Source organism: Pagrus major, chromosome 13 (assembly GCF_040436345.1).
Source record: "Pagrus major chromosome 13, Pma_NU_1.0".
In the NCBI taxonomy this organism is placed as follows: Eukaryota; Metazoa; Chordata; class Actinopteri; order Spariformes; family Sparidae; genus Pagrus; species Pagrus major.
This window is the reverse complement of record NC_133227.1, coordinates 21,499,979-21,518,895: the sequence shown is the minus strand read 5'-3', so window position 1 is coordinate 21,518,895 and position 18,917 is coordinate 21,499,979. Positions and strand designations below refer to the sequence as shown.

Here is an 18,917-nt window from a genome sequence, read left to right as displayed (position 1 = left end):
TCTTTTTATTACTATAGTCTATAAATAGAGTTCGTAAATGTAATGTAGAATCTGCATGCACACATACAAAATGAGCTTTAACAGTCTCTTCTTACCAAATCCAAAGTTGATGCCTCTCTTTGGAGCAATTGTTCCTTGGCCAAGCACTCATTGCTCAATAAATTGTTATTTAAGTTCTGTGCTTTGGTCCGCGGTACTCCTCTCACTGAGGTTATTGGCCTTGTGTAATATTATTCCTCAACCCAGGGTTTCAAAGTAATTAGCCATAAGAAATAAGGAGAGAGTAGTTGTGGAACATCCTGTGTCTGGTTGATCAATACGTTTCATAAAGGGATAAGTCTCAGATTTGCTATTAAAACAGAAGCAGCAGTTTCTCATGAATCATAATGACACTGTGCAGAACATTACCTGAATTCGAGGGAAGCACTTAACAAAGCTAAATGCTTTTCTTCTGTTATTGCAGTATGAGAAATCTGCAAAATCAATATTTCTATGTCATATGTGACATATGCTATTACCTTTCTGAGCCTTGAAAAGAGCACAATATGGCGTATATGTGCATATTATGCAAATGCATGTCATAGATATTATAATGTACCAGAGGCCTATTACAACTAAGTCTCAAATGAAATTGAATTTAAATGAAAACTGTCAATGAATCTGTATGAGGGGATGCATTGTTAATATTCATGCTGGATTGCTGGGATCATACATGAACCTTAGCACAAGGAGCACATTTGCTTCTAACGTGTGCTGCATTGAAAATATCAGTTCCTTAAGTACCCATGCTGTGTTTGACTGGGAGTGCCGATTTGGGCGAAGCTTTGTGATTCTTAAAAGAAAATGCTACTTAATCTGAGTATGCACAAGCATAAATCAGTGTTGTAGTTTTGGGCAATTCTGTCAATATGCTGATTGTGATTAATTTGATTTCAAAGCTTAAAAACCAGGCAACCAAAAACTCGTATCTGTAAGAGCACAAAGCCATTGGCAATGAAGTGGGGAATGATTGTGGCTTGCAAAGTGTTTGTTTGAGCTTATCCATCAAATTTAAATTTAAATTGCTCTGTTGCTATTTTCAAAAGAAGGACATTGTGCCATTCTAAAACGTCATCCTGAAGATATCCTAGAATAGTGAGTTGGTTTTTTTTCTGACCACATTGACAATTTATTGAAGTAAACAAAATAAGACAGATTAAATGCTTACCAATCTTTTTTTTTTTATATGTGTTGTGCAACAATTGTATTTATCTGACTCCTCCTGATCAACCTAAATAGAAATGTCAAAAGTCCTGTTTGCAGTCATTGGCAACGTAGTAAGAAACTTTACTCTGCACAGCTCAATGAGTCAGCAACGCATAAGACCACATTGTTTCACAGTTCAAATGTTGTGAAACATCACATCATAAATATTCAGAGTGAAGTGTTGTGATGCTTAAAGACTGCATGTAGGAGGTACTTGTAGATAGTTTTACAGCAACTTCGACAAACGATCTTGTGCAAAAACACTACAACAGTTACAGTTTATAATCCGTTATAAAAAATATGGCCAGCGCTGGGCCGTCCTTGCCTTTCAATTTTGTGTTTAAGGCTCTGCTGCTTTTCAGCTACAGCGGTTATTACGACTGAAGCTAACTACTCAGTGCTATTTATTGCAAGCAAATTGCTGTTCCTGCTCTAACTCTCCTTTTTGTTGATGGCTTCTTTTTTCTGGAGATAATGAGTATTCTGCACCAGGTGAGTAGAGCAGAACAATGAAGGTAAAAGCTCAAACTTAAAATGGCTGCAGTTGAATCACTAAAAAAGATGAAATATCTTCTATCCTTTTCCTTCTGACAGCTTGCCTTAAAATATCAAGTTACCTGTCCATCTATTTGTTTTTTTGCTGAATAGATCCCCCACCAAGTGGACATTTTTTTGTCATGCATGTTTATCTGTGGTTCTCTATCACTGCCACAGCATCACAATCTCTCCTCTCTTCTCCTTGCTGTTACTTTTCTCAAATTAGCTTTATTTATTTCGAACTCCAGCTCAGGCGTCCTTTTTAATGAAGCACAAGTGGGACGAAACACTCGAGCTAACAGTGCCGTGACTGTTTAACTCCTGTCACCTGGCCAAAACAGTGCGAAGAGAAAATAAGACCACAGAGGTGATATATTAAACAAGGGGAGAAAGCAGAGCGAGAGTTGAATTTTAGAACTTGGAGCTTATGTAATAAGTGTGAATCGCATCTTTCCTCGGTGTGTGAACAAGAAATAATGAGGCCATTTTTAGAAGAGGTAAGCAGGAACGTGGATAAGACGGAGAGAGGCAGAGCGAGGTGATAGAAGCGGCTTGTGAATGTGTTGGCTATGTTTTTAATTATATGACGTGATGGAAATAAACACACTGATGGAGTTTGGGTTGTCTTAAAATGTCTGCACAATTTAGGTGAGAACATGAAATAAACAAGACCTTTATTTGTGGTCTAAAATAAAAGAGAAGTGTGATATTTTTTTTAGAAGGCAGCCGAGGCTGGAGTACCAACTGGGCCAAGGGGGCCACCATCCCATTCTGTGTGGTTATTACTTTGTGGTGATTTGATTAATTGCAAATTTGCTTGGTAATATGCTCCACGAAAGCATCATTAAAACTGGACCACAGGGTGGCAACTTTTACCCAACCTGAGGCCTTGTCTTTTAGAGGGCCACTGTGTCCATATAGTTTTAATACCTTGAATATTTTACATTAATTGTACGTCTACCAAGACCTCCCCTTTAAACAACATGGAAATGAGGTTTAAGTAAGAAAAATATGTTACGTTATGCATGTGACATTATGTCACTATGTTAGCAAGTTAAAATAACTCACTGTTGACTTTGGCTTTCACACTGGACACAAATAGCAATCTCTTGAATGACGTCTTGTCCTTGTATAATCCATCCACCATCCCCGACCCCCTCCCTATACGGACTTGTCGCTCTTTATACTCCTCACTTCCTCCTCTACAGCTGCTCAAGGTCATTGGCTAAAAACAAACATAAATATGGGTCGTAATGAGGTGCTTGATTTTGCAACCTATATGGTCGTTTTTTCTGAAAAGGACAGGCTTTCAAAATGGGTTGGCAGCACACGTGGGTTGGAGTGGAGGGTCCAAAGGGGACCATCATTCACTTTGTCCCAGGGCCCCTCAGCAGGTTGACAGCATGTGACATTGTCATCTAAAATATCTTTTTAATTGCAGATAAACTAGATTTTAAACCTTTTTTTAGAACTTTTACACTTTCTCCCAAACTTGTCAAATGATGGCAAGGAAAACAGTTTTGGCAGCTTCTTATTACCTGTCATAAATCCTGTAAACAGCCCTGTTCTTAATAATTTGAGGGCTATTAGTGTGTCTGAGAGAGGGATAATCATCTGTCTCCATCACATTCATTTCAATGTTAACAACAAGGCAGTCGAACACTGCAGACTCCTGTCTGGTGTTTAATCACACTGCTGTGTCTCTGCAGTTTCTCACCATGACAATGCCGTGCCTTATTTTTTGCCGTGACATCATCTTGCCACCCACCGTCGGGTAGGAATAAGTGCAGTAGCCTGTGATGGCAGAAAGCCATTGTAACTAGTTAATCACAGGCATATACCCTCTGGTCATGTCACAGAAAGTGGTGAGTTAACATTCTCTGTAAGTATTGTTGACCCTGGCAACCAGCCATGGCATAACCCTGGTCATTAGCAAAGCTCTTGTCTGTCTCATAAACACAAACACACACACACACACACACACACACATGCACAATAGCATCCGCTGTCATCTCTGATACAGATGACCCCTGACAGGAGAGGAGCTCAGTAAGACAGCCTGTCAGCAGCTCTGCAATGTGTCTGGGTTGTCTGCATTCATTGGATGGCCAGCATGTGCCTCAGGTCTCTCCTGCCCATCCATATCCACACCAATTTACAGCCTGGCTGCCAGCGCAATGATGTTCTCATATGACACTTTTTTTCCCCCCCTTTGGGTCAGCAGTCCTCAATTACCATGTTACAATTCTATGAACTCCCCTGTGGCTGTTGTGCAATACTGTACAGCTATACTTGGATCAACATTTCTCCTCACCGGTTCAATATTCAACAAATACAGAATGTTATAACAATTTCTGTATTCTAATAATAATAAAACATCCATCTTTTTTTCTATTTCCTGCACGGCAGAGGGCTTGTATGGAAGAGTGATCTTTTTTTTCCCTTTGTGCCCTGTGTGTGTGTGTGTGTGTCTGTGTGTCTGTGTGTCTAATTCTGTTGAGTGTGTTGTCTCTGCGGCTTTTAACAACAAAGCAGCTCTGTTTTCTGATGAATGATCATCCCCGCCAAGTTTTTATTGCTTTCCGTAGATTACATCAGCTCGTAGTAAACCACTTTCGCCAGGGAAATTTGTGATCCTAATAAAAATACTTCAAACCATATCTTAATACAAACAATAGTTTTGAGCTGTTGTCTGCGTCGTTGATATTTCAGACAGCTGTCATCAGCAGTTTTTTCACTCATAAATTATAAACAGAAAGGGATGGATAGCAGTGTAATCATGGCAACGAGATGATAGGATTGGAGAAATTGGAACTTTTCTGGAATTTTAATAACAAAGACACAAAGAAAACAAATCTGAACTCTGACAGTGTTCTTGTTAGTGGATAAATTAGCACATGAGGTTGCCTGTAGGATCACAAGAGATGGAGGCGTTGTCAGATCCATGTGAAAGGCTGTGAGATCACACATGACAGCTTCTTGATATTCATTGTTAATTCACAAAAGAAGGTAAATTTGACATAAGACAGCCTTTAAAAAAAGAGCTTTCTATAGACCCTGAGAAGATAAGAGTGTGAACTTGTGAACGCACCCTCATCTGTTGGAGCTGACAGATGTGAGGTTCTAGCTCAGGTTAGGTTGAGGGCTCCCATTAGGAAGAATGCAGGCACGATGCCTTAGATGCTTTGATATGTCACCTGAAGTCTTATGAGAAATAAACAGGGTCCTTTCATCCCACACAGGCATGCATGTGAACATTCGAACATGTGCTACACAAGACAAGAGCAAAATTAGTTAAGTTCTATGAAGGTTTCAAAGTTTAGTGTTGGGAGAAAGGAAGCAGTGTTATTAACTAACTGTTTTGGAGAAAGTAAGTGAGAAAGTTTGTTTAATATAGCACCTTTCACAGAGCAAGGTCACAAAGTGCTTTACAAGTACATAAGACCATAAAAGAGAACAAACAATTAAACAAATGCAGCAACAGCTCTAACAAAAATACTATTACAAACACTCCACGGCAAGAAAATAGGCCAGTTTTAACAAATGATTCTTCAACTGCTTTTTAAAGGCATCAATAGAGAGTCTATAAGAAGAACACCTCAAATTACGATCCCCTTTTGTTTTCAGTTGAGCGCGAGGGACAACCAGTAAGACATGGTCATGATTTGATATGTCCTGCTGGTCCTGGTCAACAGCATTGTAGCAGCGTTCTGGACCATTTGTGGATGGTTCAGAGACAACTTGCTCAGGCAGGTGAAAAAGGGGATTGCCATAGTCCAGCCAGGATGATATAAAGCGTGCATTGTCATGTGTAGCTCAGGTGTGCTACAACAGACCTGAGTTTGGCAATGTTTCTTAGACGGAAGAAACATGTATGTGTCAAGCATTTGATATGTTTGCTAAATTACATTGCTGGAGTTGTTGTGATCTGTGTCCAAAGTGGAAACACAGAGGGCCAAAACCATTAAAAGCTTTTTACAATCGCTGCAATAAAAATGTCTAAAAACAACTAGAGCTCTAATATTTATTTTGTTAAGCTGTGTATTTAAATTATTCCAAATGTTTTTGACAATGTTCAAATCCAGGGAAATCTATACGTTTGTTCAAGGTAATGCAAAGTTTCATTAGGTTGCCTTTTGCTAAAAGATAATAGAGAGTGATGAAGGTAGGAAGTCTGCAATCCTGACTAAACATTACACAAAACTTAAATACAAATTACATTGTCTGTGAAACAGCAGTCATATCAGATAGATTTCCATCAGCAATGGTGGCTGTTTCACAATGAAGACAACAACTCCCATGATCCCATGCTACTTTACGAAATCATCAAACTACATCTTTTGTTTTCCTTGTTTTGACTGAGATGTCCCTAGTGGCAGAAAATACATACCGAGTATTTAACATTTAAAGCCCCTTTATGTAGGATTCTGACATATCTGCCATTTGCGTCTCCTAGTGGTGGCAAAGCACACTAAGACTACACCGGTATTCACAAAGATGCGTCATCAGAATAATTTAAACATGGCAGAAAATAATTGGACACTTTAACATGCAGTCAAGCAGGCAATCAAGTGTAAATGCAAAACAAAACTGTGTTAAGTGTTCGCACAGTCCACTAATTGTGTTGGGACTGTTTATCTGGAGCGCTAAACTACTTCCTCCCCATACGGTAATGTTGTGAAATCCCTGCCAAACACTTAAACCAGTGAGGGAACTGGAAACCATTTTGTTTTGAGTGGAATCAGGAAGTCATTACCAAACTGATGCATTACTACAGAGCCATAATGGCAGGCGGGCTGATGCAGATACATCAGGCTGCCAGGGTGGAGGGCGTCGGTCGATAACACCTCCTTAAAGTGTCTTCCTGGCAAGCGATGTGGCCTGTAATGAAACTGGCGAACAGACGAAGAGAGGCGTGTGGCAGCAGGGTCTTACACCAGCCGACCTCACCCCCGTGGTGGAAATCCCATTATCATTAAGAGTCTGAAGTAATGTTAAGGAGGCTTTGTGCTGCTGACCAAGCTGGAATAAGTGTATCAACCGGCAGTTTCTCAGCTGTCAGGGGTCTCCGTTTTAGGCCCCTGCTAATGTAATGTTAATAAAAACAAAATAGTGGGCTGCGGGACCCCTGAGAGCAGCCTTCATGTGTCTCCCGTACTCTTACAAACCAAGGCGGCGCACTGTAATATACCGCGCACCTGCCTGCCTCAGCAGAAAACACACGTGGTGATATGAACAGTTATGGTTGTGCTGCCGGGGGTTATTGCGCTTGGTTTATTTAATGATGCTATCAATGGCTGGGTGAACGGAGGTGCATGCTGGGATAAATCACAAAGACTTGGTCCCTGTCCAGACACTACGAGGACTCGCTCTCACAGGGCGCACATGCTCACAGACGTAATAAACACTGACAGTCTCATCTCGTTCTCTCTCTGTCTCTCATTAGCACACAAATACACAGATGTTGGCTGTTTTTCACTAAACCGCGGTATGTGTTGTGCGCCCTTTCTCATGAGGAAAATTATTAGCCAGCTGTTCAGTCCCCAGCTGCAGAGACTGTTCCATGTGTTGTGGGTGCTCAAACACACACACACACACACACAAACACACACATACACACGCACATATTGTAGATGCATCGCTGAGAGAGAGTAGGTTTGTGCCCTGCAGGTTACAAACAGCAGCAAGAGGCCAGGGGAGGTTTCCGACACTGTTAACAGTCTGATGTTAATCAATTAGCAGACAACTGACTGAGCTGGAGGCCAGCAGTGAACTGCCATTAAACCCAAAGAAGCAGACAGGTACATAGACAGACAGTTGAAGAGGACAGTAAGTATTGGCAACCATTGCTGCATTGTCAAGCTGGCACAGATGCAACTGGAGTGTGTGTGTGGTGAGTTTGTTCTTTCATGCCTGTCTTCTCTGTTTGATCTTGCTTCAATTCACCCTCCTTGCAAAGGTGTTGGAAGCACATTTGCGAGTGTGTGTGTGTGTGTGTGTGTGTGTGCGCGCGCGCATGCTTTGCTTCGCATGCATTTTAAACAGGCAGGCCAGATGATCCATATTGTCAGGGTCAGGTCTATCTGGGCTGAGCTAACCTCAACCTCTTAACACCTAACATCTGTTGGGGTCAGGCAGCCAGCGCAGGGATGGCTCATCATCAGCTGGACGCTGGTGTTCATGTTCCAGCTAACTACTGGCAGGAGACTAGAGTGTATGTGGGTGTGTGTGTGTGTGTGTGTGTGTGTGTATCCAAGCAGGTCCGGCTCCAGCTTTCTGAATCGCTCCGTTTCACTTTAGATCTCCAGTTGCCTTGGGCAATCATGCAGTGAAGTCTTTGGTTACACAACATTATGTATTGATCAGGCCATGACTTAACTGTTTCTGTGATGTTTTCTTGTCAACAACCTTCTTTAATCATAGTAAGATGACATGAAATTATTTAATAAAGATGATGTACTGTCCACCTCCTACAGTGCTTTCTTTTCTTTTTCTCTTGTCTTGTTCTCTGGTATGGACCATGATCAATTCTGAAAACTAATCACTGCATTTTTTACATTTGTGTAATAAAGCATATAGTATCCAGCATATAACCTTTTCCCCTTCTGTTTTATCATTCCACAATGCCCTCCTCACTCTTTCTTTCTTTCCTCCTATTATTTGTCTCTCCCCAGGAGACTATGTGGTGCTGACCGTCTTCTTTGACCTGAGCAGGAGAATGGGCTACTTCACCATCCAGACCTACATCCCCTGCACCCTGATTGTTGTCCTCTCCTGGGTCTCATTCTGGATCAACAAGGATGCAGTACCTGCCAGAACATCACTGGGTAAAAATAAAAAAGTTATTCCAGCCACAAGGTGTTGATCACATGCCGTGGTACATGCTGACGCCAGTGATAAAAGTAACAAATCAGTCAGCAGGAATAATTTTCTGAAATGGTATTTATTTTACTTCTTCCTCTCTTAACAGAGTCTTTGCTTGAGTTAATTCTTATAGTCAGACCACTTAGCCCAGACACACATATGTTGCACTTACATCAGTGAGGTTCATTAGCCATCTCTGCCTTAATTACTCCCTCCGGTGAAACGCGTCAAGGACCCTGTGGTGCTTACACACCACCTTATATACCACTTTTACAACACATACATGTGGGTTTTTTAAATATGGGTAAACCCACTAAAAATATGGGCCATTCCATGCCAACTCACCCAGAGTTCAGAACTTTTTCCCAGTTCATGTCATGGATTTTCTCTGTCTGTAATGTAGTATTACATGTGATGTTACTGCCAGTGAAATGTAGGAAGAATTAGCTTTTGATGATAAATGATTAAGGAGTAATTTAACTTCTTTGACATTTTTATATATATGCACTGAATATTAACACGTTCACATAAATTTCATGGACATTGAAATAAGATATAATAATCTACAGTCACAATATGTTAAAAATTGGGTTTTTCAGCTCTGAAGCTATAATAAGGAAGACCTGTGGCACTCATTTTTTTATGCAGGACCAAATAACTTCAATCTGTGATAGAACTACATTAACACGACACATAATCTAAATTGGGTTGCAGAAAAGGGAAAGCTAGGGAAGATATGAATTTTTGAAAATGATAGATTATTCATTTGGGTAAAAAATTGTTCATTGTTATTCATTACTGCAGTGACTACTATAAATTAATACATGTTGCCAACTATCCTAAGGGCTTTTTGGCTGTTCAGTGCAAAATTTCAGTTACAATTGGTGAGGTTGAAAATACACATACAAGGAATCACAAAAATGGTGAATTTTAGCTCTGTGATCCAACTCAAAAAATGCATAACTACATACATACAAACATATTTGGAGTACAGCTCCAGGATTTTGCAGGGTCCCATTAATTTAATAGTTTTTACATGATTTTTTTTTTCTTCCAAAAAAATCCATGACATGAACTGGGAGGGCCCAGGTGAGTTGGCATGGATTGCCCCATAGGCAACTCTGATAGTAGTTTTTTTATTATTATTATTCTAGTGCATCAGGTTCAACGTCACAAGTGCACCTGATAGCATGGTGCCAGAAAAGGGGTGAAAGTGAGCGTGTCCACCCAGGTGTCATAATTCCATCACAGCCGGTTGGAGCTGGAGCCAATACACACCATGATTACTTTAGAGTCATTTGACCTGGGAATGAAGCCGATCATACCCTGACAAAAGCCAGATGTTAGTGAGTGTTAGTGGGTTTTTTGTACAGTGTGAAAGAGGCAATACTGAAAAACAGTCCAACTAAGCCTCCTCCTTCCTGCAGGTCTCTCCTTTCCTTTTTGTCTTCTTCTTCGACATCCTTCCTCCTCCTCCCTTCCCCTCTGAGACAGGGCAGCTGCTTAGGAATCTAGTCCATCTTGATTAGAAGAGCCTATCCTGGCACATACGTTTTCATGCATGCCTTAATGAGGCATTAATTATGCAATACAGCAGGGAAGATGCAGAGATGCAGCTTCAGCACAAAACTAATGCAGGTGGCCTCTTCACTGCATGTAATGAGGGGACACAGAGGCAAGAAAAGAGGGCAAACGTGAGGATTTCAAGGAAATTTGTCAACTTTTGAACTTGCCCTTGGTGTCCAGCGGACATCCTCGAAAGTTCACTTGTGATGCAGTTACGTACATATTCCTTAGTCAGCTTTCCTTTTGGCCCCTCAAGGCTCTAAGTTCTGACCTCAAGTCCACGCGATGTGATCATTAGCGAGCATAACTGAATGTAAAACAACCCCTGCAGGCAGAAACCCTCATTCTACCTCACTATCATCATTACTTTGTCCATCATTAATCTCTCTAAAAATAGGTTGTTTTGTTTGCTCCTGCTTCTGCAGCTCAGACATAATTTGCAGTTGAAACAATAACACTATTAATCCTCCTGCTAAAAATGTACCAAGAGTCAAATATCTTTTAATTTCCTTTGAAAGATGATGCAGGAAGTACAGGAAGCCAGGTGGTTAGGAAGCGGATTAATGCAGATGACATAATTCTTAATCCTTCAATGCCGTCCTGAAATATATCAATTCACTCACAATACTGCAGTGTTAATCTTGGTGCTGACTGAATGTCTTTCACTCCACATTAAATTTAGACATGAATCATCTTCTATATACAAGGCCCTTACACGTACGATCTATTTAAAGGAAGGAAGTGGTCTTGTTACTTGCTTGTTTGTTGTTACGATGCTGTTGGTAATCTGTGTACTTGGATGGATTTTCCAGTCTTGTGCCATCATCCCTCATCATCATTAGAGGCAGGCAGAGTGAGTTAAAGGCGAGAAAGTTATTCCATAAAGGATTGTACTGGGTTAGCGTCGTGGTCAATGGCAGCTAAACCAGTAAAGTATATGGATCAAGGGGACAATAAAACAGCTGTTCACTCCTCCCTCATGGGCATCTAACTGTTAAGAGCTTGCAGTTAAACAGCCAATGTTAATCCTCCTTTATATACAGTATGTACACACAGTAGGGCTGCAAACAGGGATTCAGTTTTTTTTTCAACATTGATTTATTTGCTGATTATTTACCTGATTAATCGTTTAGTCAATAAAATGTAGAACAGTTGTACAAAATGTTCATCAAAATATTCTGTGACATTTTCAAATTGCTTTATTTGTGCAACCAACAGTCTTCAGAGTCTACATCTACACAACCAATGATGAATGACCAATTGATGACAAAGACGAGCAGCAAACTTACATTTAAGAAGCTTGGAGCAGCAAATGGCTGCTCAGTTTCTTTTGATTGACTAATTGATTAATTGACTAATCATTATAGCTTTCATATACAATATTATACCGTAATATCAGTCACAAAACTTACAAAAAATACCTATACTAGTTACAAAATTTGCTAATTTATTGTGCTTAATTTATCATTTTTGTTTTGTTTTTTGAACAAAAATCAGTTACACCTTCCAACTAATGGAGCTTCAGACATGCAATTCTCCAGTGATTTTGGTTTTTTTTTCAGCTTGAGCCTTGTTTTTTTGTACTTGGCAGTCAATGTGTTTCAGAAGTGAAAAACTTACCTCCTACACTAGAACATTTAGGCGCACATGTGTTCCTAAGTTGAAAAATGTGTGAGCACATGGCTGTATGAATCAAAAAATGTCTTAACACATTAAAAAACTGGTGCATGATCTGTGATAAATTATTAAAAATGTCCACTCTGAGTTTTGATCTTCACTTCAGCTTCCCATTGTACGTTGTATTAGTAACGCATTCAATCATTTTCATTAATTCTTCTTTAAGCACCTAAATAATAAATGTCTTATACAGCTGTGAGCATCATGCACATCATCTTCAACTTCACAACAGATTTAAGAACACATTAAGTACTGCAAGATGCTCGTAATAATGTTGTAATGCTCTTCTAATATGATAAGGTGAAGGAGGAAAGCTGCTGTATATATACATACATATATATATATTAATTTGCACATGAAAACAAAGCAGCAGAAAACAACAACAAAAAAGAAGCAGATTGTTTAGGTGACATTCAGAAACCCTGAGAGGCTTACAGTATAACAGGAATCCTACCTCAAAACGTATTTCAAGCAAATACAAAAGCCCTATTATTTACAAAAATAAGCACAAGTAAACATAGGATCAAAAAGCAAGCATAAGGTAGCCTACATGAAACAGCAAAAACATCAAATAAATGGAGACAAACTATTCTTGTGTGTGGGTGTGTGGATCTGTGTGCAAATGTGTAACTGTATAAGTTTGTGTGGGTGAGAAACCAAAGCACATTTGTGTCCGGTCAACTCCTAACAAACGAAAGAGACAGGAATGTCAAATGAAGTCAGATATAAACAGTTCAGATAGTTACAGCTGGTTGATCAGACAGGCCCGAAGCCTGTATTTGTAATTCTTACTAGAACCTACACATTTCTATTTTTCCTTAATTTGTCTCATTCTCTCCATTCTTCCCGATCTTACTACCAGGCATCACCACTGTGCTGACCATGACCACGCTGAGTACTATTGCCAGGAAATCCCTTCCAAAAGTGTCCTATGTGACAGCCATGGACCTGTTTGTGTCTGTCTGCTTCATCTTCGTCTTCGCCGCACTTATAGAGTACGGCACACTGCACTACTTTGTCAGCAACAGGAAGCCGAGCGCGAAAAAGGACAAGAAGAAGAAAAACCCGGTGAGCGTCTTTCTAAAACTAACTGAAGTGATTATTTTTTTAATGTTATTTCAGTTTTAAACAGCAACAGGTTTCTCTATAACAATGTAGCTACAAACAACACTACTATGTTTCATGTAATATGTCTTTGTGCATTATCCTTACAGTGTTTACAGTACCTTTTATATAGGTGAAAGGTCAAGTTCTCACTACACGCTCTCTGTCCCTCCCCCGCTGCATTACTGTACTGCGATTAAGCCGTAGAAAAAAGCTACACACTGCTAAGTGTCCCGAAGGGAGCATCTTCCCAGGGACCACCACGTCAAATTACTCAATGAGCGAGGCGTGCAGCTAGAACCTTTTCCTAATCCGCCGCACATCTGTTGCAGTTGTAATTTAGACCCGTGTCACATGACAGGAGAGTTGGCCTCATGTGAGCCTTAATTCCCTCACGGCAGCTCGGCTGAAGGGCAGTGATCTCCTGTCATATACGAGCACTCACAGAGACGAGCACGTTCACCCTCGACGGAAAGACTAGTGCTTCTCGCTAATCAGCTAGAGTTGTCTTGTGGTTTTATAAATGAAAGTTTTTAAATGAAAATTTGTTCAAGTGGACTTATTGGAGAAAGTTTATATTTTACCAAGTTCTTTTTTAAGAGATTATAAGTAGGTAAATGAAATCCATCTTTGAAGTCATGGCCCTTTTGGGGGGGGAATTGTACTTGAGAGATATAAAATCTTAAACCTTTAAGTGTACTGTGCTTGGGTGAACAGGGGTATTGAACTGGAACTTTGGGGGAAAGTGGGGCGCTCTAGTTTCAGCCTCCACAGTTAAGGTTTTTTCACATGGTCTAACTGTCTCGTGGGCGAATGAATGACTAATAAGGTGGAAGGTGCAATGCCAGTTTGGCATCTCAGAGGGGCTTTTCTAGGTTCTCTGCATGTCTTGCCAAGATGCGCGAAAGAGGAAGCGCGCAAGGAAAGGAGGTCTTTGACTTGTGGTGTTTAAAAATTAATAAAAATGTAGTAGTGAACCTGAAAAGTTTATTTTCCTACTTGTAAGCTATTGTCTTCTGAAAATGCAGATTTCTGTTTATCGGATTTCGTCCTGTCAGTTTAGTTTATCAGCTTATTTTGTTATATATATTTTAGAAAACTGACATATTGTATATTATCAGAAAATGTGTTAAATTTCACTGAAACTGCCAAGGATGTTTGATGTAAGACAGATGCTTCCAGCCTTATCTGAAAATGTAATGATGTCACACTCACAGGGATATCGAGCTCTGCATTATGAATATTGTTTACCTAATCTCTGTACTTTTGCAATTGCATTGTAATATTTCTCCTGAAGTGATGCTGGCGTAAGAAGCATGTGAGATACATATATCCCACCATGCATCTCCCCATGTGTCTGTTTGTAATATGTATGTCTCTCAACAATGTACTTCTTCTCTCTCCATTTTGAGTTAGACAATGCAGTGCTTGTAATTTTCACACATTATCTTGTTTCTGTTTAATTTTTCTTTTCTTTTTATTGCTGTTTTTGTCCTCTGTTTACATGTATTCTTTGTTTTTTTGTTACTCTCTTTCAATTCCACATATTCTTTGTTTCCTGTCTGGACAAAAGCTCCTCCGGCTCTTTTCCTCAAAGGTATATTGCCTGTGTCTGACTGCATGTGTCTGATGCATTTTGGCTCTTTGAGCCCCCAGCACCTCACTGCTTTTCTGTCTGTTATACAGCAGATACGCCTCTCTCTTATTTCCTCTTTATCTTCCTGCATTCTTACTGTACTCCTCATCAGTTGCTAAATAGGTATCACAGAAAACATTAAAAAAGGGCACTCTGCAGTGCACAGTGCGGAGGCAGCCAGCCAGACGTACTTATGCCGTTTTGTTAAATTCAAATGAGCATCCCACACATCCCGTGTCCAGAGGAATGTAATAGTCCAGGCTTAGTGTGGTCTCATTCTGGCTCCCTCTGTCCTGTTTCACTCTTTGTTGTTGTTGTTGTAACCACAGTGAAGTAGCAGCCGCTGCAATAGCTTCCTCTTCTTTCCCTTCTCCTGCCAGTAAATCTATACCTGTGTGTTTGATGGGCTTCTCAACCTGACGCTTCCTACAGAGTCAGCAGAGCCTTAACAGACTGAAACAGACAACCCCCGCACTGTGTTAAGTCTATTTAGAGTCGGAGGTCCATTCAGAAGATTAACACATGCTAATCTTTAAACACCCAAAAAGCATCCAGGGTGGGTGGGAGCTAGCAAAGATCTAAATTTAACCTGACACCAAGTCAAGACAAGATAATCTGTTTTTACCATGGAGAGGTCTGCAATATGTTTTTATTCACTTATTTATTTGTTTGTTTACTAGAGCTTGACCAATATATCAATTGGCTAATATTGGCTTATCACAGAAAAAATATATCGGTATATATGTTGTCCCATATGTGCCGATATTTCTTTTTCTTTTTTTTTATACAGAACATAGTGCAAAAAAACATGTTAACGTGTATTTCACAAGAATGTTCACAAGAATATCAGCCAAACTGTATTGCACCAGCCACAAAATTCCAGTATTGGTCAGGCTCTATCATTTACAATCAATATTTAACTAGGAGGGACATTTTTAACGACATTTTTTTAATTTAACAGATAAAATGAGTCTAAATGTACTGCTGAAAAATCTGCCTGCGCTATTTAAACCAGGGCTGCCCAAAGTGGGCCAACACATGCTTTTGCAAGATTAATTTATGTAAAAAAAATTGAATGCTCTTTAAATATGTAGGATTATTATTAAAGGGGCAATATGTAAGAATTGTAGTTAAAAAGGTTTAAAAAATAACTAAATTTATCAACAGAATGTGACAAAATCACAGTTTTGACATTATGTCAATGTGTTGCTACAGTTAGCAGCAGTTAGCAGTTATTCTGGTGATATGCTGCCCTCTATTTGTTTTGAGTATGATTTTGACAGGTGGCCAATTCTTACATATTGCACCTTTAAGGGAACTTAGGATCCTAGTACCATTTTGCATCATCACAATACAACACAATCCAATACAATGCAGTAGTTGTTTGCCATTACGTTTCTGTTTTGGCCCTCCAAGGGAAGAAGTTTGGGCACCCCTGATTTAAACACTACCATCAAATATTCAACATAAGCGATCCTCCAGTAATGATCCAGACTGTTTCCATCTTTTGTCATCTCTGAGAGGTTGTCTACTTTCAGCCAGTTAAAGTTGCCAATGCCACTGTGTTGTTTCTTTTCTTTGTTTTTTTGTTTTTTTTTGCTAACACCAACTCAGCACAGCCCAGCTTGACCAGGCCATGTGGCAGGATGCTGTTAATGCTCCTTCTGCTTGAGCTTCCACTGCGCTTCCTCCAGTGCAACCAATCCCCTTTGAGAACTGAGTCATAACCTGTTCTGCTAATCCCCCTCATTAACTCAACATGCTGTCCATGAAATAAGGACAAAAATGCTGAAAACTAACCCGTTATGTTGTTTGGTTTGTGGTTATGTATGGTTTTCAAAGGGACAGTTAGTTTGTGCACTAGTGCTGGGCAAGATGACAAGTTCTGGGGAATGAACAGTTCAATCAAGTTTAAGTGTTTTAAGCTTGTTTGAGGATGCATGCTTATGGCAGATATTGTTATGTTCAAACTAAAACTGCAATGACCTATTTTACTTGCAGCAAGCATGCCTGTTGTAGATACATAAGAATTGGGACAAAACATTCATGTGGCAAAAGAGAGAAAAAAACGTATTTACTGTTTTGTGATGTTTGTTGCAATTAAAAAAAAACTGATTAATATTAACAAGTATTCTCACAACACAGAGCACACATCCACAGTGTTGAGCATATTCGGAGTGCTAGTGCAGTCATTTATAGAGTATTGTTCCTACGTTATAAGGACAGAACATACAGTACAACCTAGACAACAGCTGCTGGCACTTTTTTGAGACGTGAAATTCTTAGAAGCTGAACTTTGGAGTATGCTCGACTCACTGTGTCTTTTTTAAAAGATGAGCTTGACACCCTAGTTTATCAGCAAGGTCAAGAAACCTTCCATTTCTGCCAAAGAGGAGGACGGGAGGGGGGGGAGCATTTAATCTGCCAAACAGCCAGAATTCCAATTTGTGCAAAGGTGGCATGGTATTTCAAGATAAAAAGCTGATGAAAACCGTCTGTTTGAATGCTAATTGTCTCCCTTTAGAATGACAGGGCCACAGACTCACTGAAGTCACTGTCCTATTTTAGGATTCTTCACAAATGAAAGGCATGTGCCCTCCAGTGGTGAGCACAGTTTGAAAAGGAGGTTTATTTTAACCCATTTAGTGACAGAACGAGTGGGCTGCAGAAATATCGAGCTGTGTGCCGCACATCTGCCAACACATGCTCCTCCCTAAGCTTGGCTTTGTGATGCATCATAAGCCGGTTACAACATCTCTTATAAATGTATCTCAGAAAAATTGCTTACAACATCCATGCAGGTCCAAATTATTTGTTGAGTCACTGAGCACTAAAACATTTTTAAAAACTGTGCTCAGAACAATTGACACACAGTCATCTGTTTGCTGCAGCATCTTTGAATGTTGTGTCGCAGCAGTGGCATAATTAGAATAAAGAATAGAGGGGCATTGCCCAGCACTAGCTTAATACAGCTGCTAAACAAAAGCAATATAGACTACTGCCTCAGCTGCCTGCTATACCCCAGCCCAAAGGTGTAATTTGCATCATGGCTTCCATGGGGACTGACCCTTTATCACTATAAACCACACTAATTACATTATTAGTTATGGGTCAATACGATTTTCTTGACATTAAAAGGGTCCATTGGCAAGTCGAAGGCGCAAATTACAATTTGCTGACTTATGTAATGGGAGACAGAAAATGGCAGCTCAAATTAGGTCCCCCGTTATGTCAGTGAAGTCTTGATTAAGACGCTCTGAGGCTCTGGTGGCTAACTGTGTCATTTTCGTCCTGTTAAAAGCAGACACCCACGGTAGACATCCGTCCACGCTCGGCCACAGCCATTCAGATGAACAACGCCACGCACATGCAGGAGCGAGACGAGGAGTACGGTTACGAGTGTCTGGACGGGAAGGACTGCACCAGCTTCTTCTGCTGTTTCGAAGACTGCCGCTCCGGAGCCTGGCGGCACGGCAGGTTGCACATCCGCATCGCCAAGATAGACTCGTATGCACGCATCTTCTTCCCCACTGCATTTGGTCTCTTCAACCTGGTCTACTGGGTCTCCTATCTCTATCTCTAGGCCTGGGTGTGCATCCAGCCTTATCATACAGTCCATTACATTCTACATATGCTCTGTGCCAGCAAGGGACATTTTGAAGGAAGGGGACCCACTGAAATACCCAATGATTTGATTTAAAGCATTTGCTTTAATTCCCCTAGTTTTAATCTTTCAATTTCAATCACTTCATTTGAAAACTTTGACAGACATTGCAAATGTTGTAGCACTACATTAAACTGGTATGAGGAGGTTTGTAGGTGTGCTGTGAAAATATTGATTGTGTGAGCAAAATGAGTCTTAGTTTTGTTTTGATGATTTTATTTTTGGGCTTTTTTTTAAGTTGAAATTTCCTGTTAATTTCTTCTTAATTGGATTTGTATTTAGTTCCATAGTAAACCATTGAAATAAATAGCAATTCAGATCACAGCAAACTTCTATGAGACAAATCTAAATGACATTAACCGTCTTATCATTTCTTTTCACGCGTTTTTTTGTTTTTTTTAACTGAACATACTAAGACACAAATCTGAAGCACTTTAATAGAGCTATGTTAGACAGTGACATCACAATTGATTTTGAAGATGCTAATTTATTTTTAATTTATTTAGCTTAAGTGTCGGCACAATTACACACTGCATTTTCTGTGTGTGGTCGGAGAGAGGTGATGCTGTTTATGGACAATGCTCAACTGTACAGACACTGTATATATTTTACTATTACATAGTG

General features: G+C 39.9%; 1 protein-coding gene across 1 annotated transcript in view; it reads left to right on the top strand.

The window, feature by feature from the left end:
• The window catches only part of gabrg2 (gamma-aminobutyric acid type A receptor subunit gamma2), a 55,508-nt gene extending 37,296 nt beyond the window's left edge, over positions 1 to 18,212 (top strand). The window contains exons 7-10 of the mRNA XM_073479431.1: positions 8,457 to 8,609; positions 12,752 to 12,957; positions 14,567 to 14,590; positions 17,934 to 18,212. Coding sequence (XP_073335532.1) covers positions 8,457 to 8,609; positions 12,752 to 12,957; positions 14,567 to 14,590; positions 17,934 to 18,212 — 662 coding nt within the window. The remainder of the gene's footprint in view (positions 1 to 8,456; positions 8,610 to 12,751; positions 12,958 to 14,566; positions 14,591 to 17,933) is intronic.
• The last annotated feature ends 705 nt before the right edge of the window (positions 18,213 to 18,917 follow it).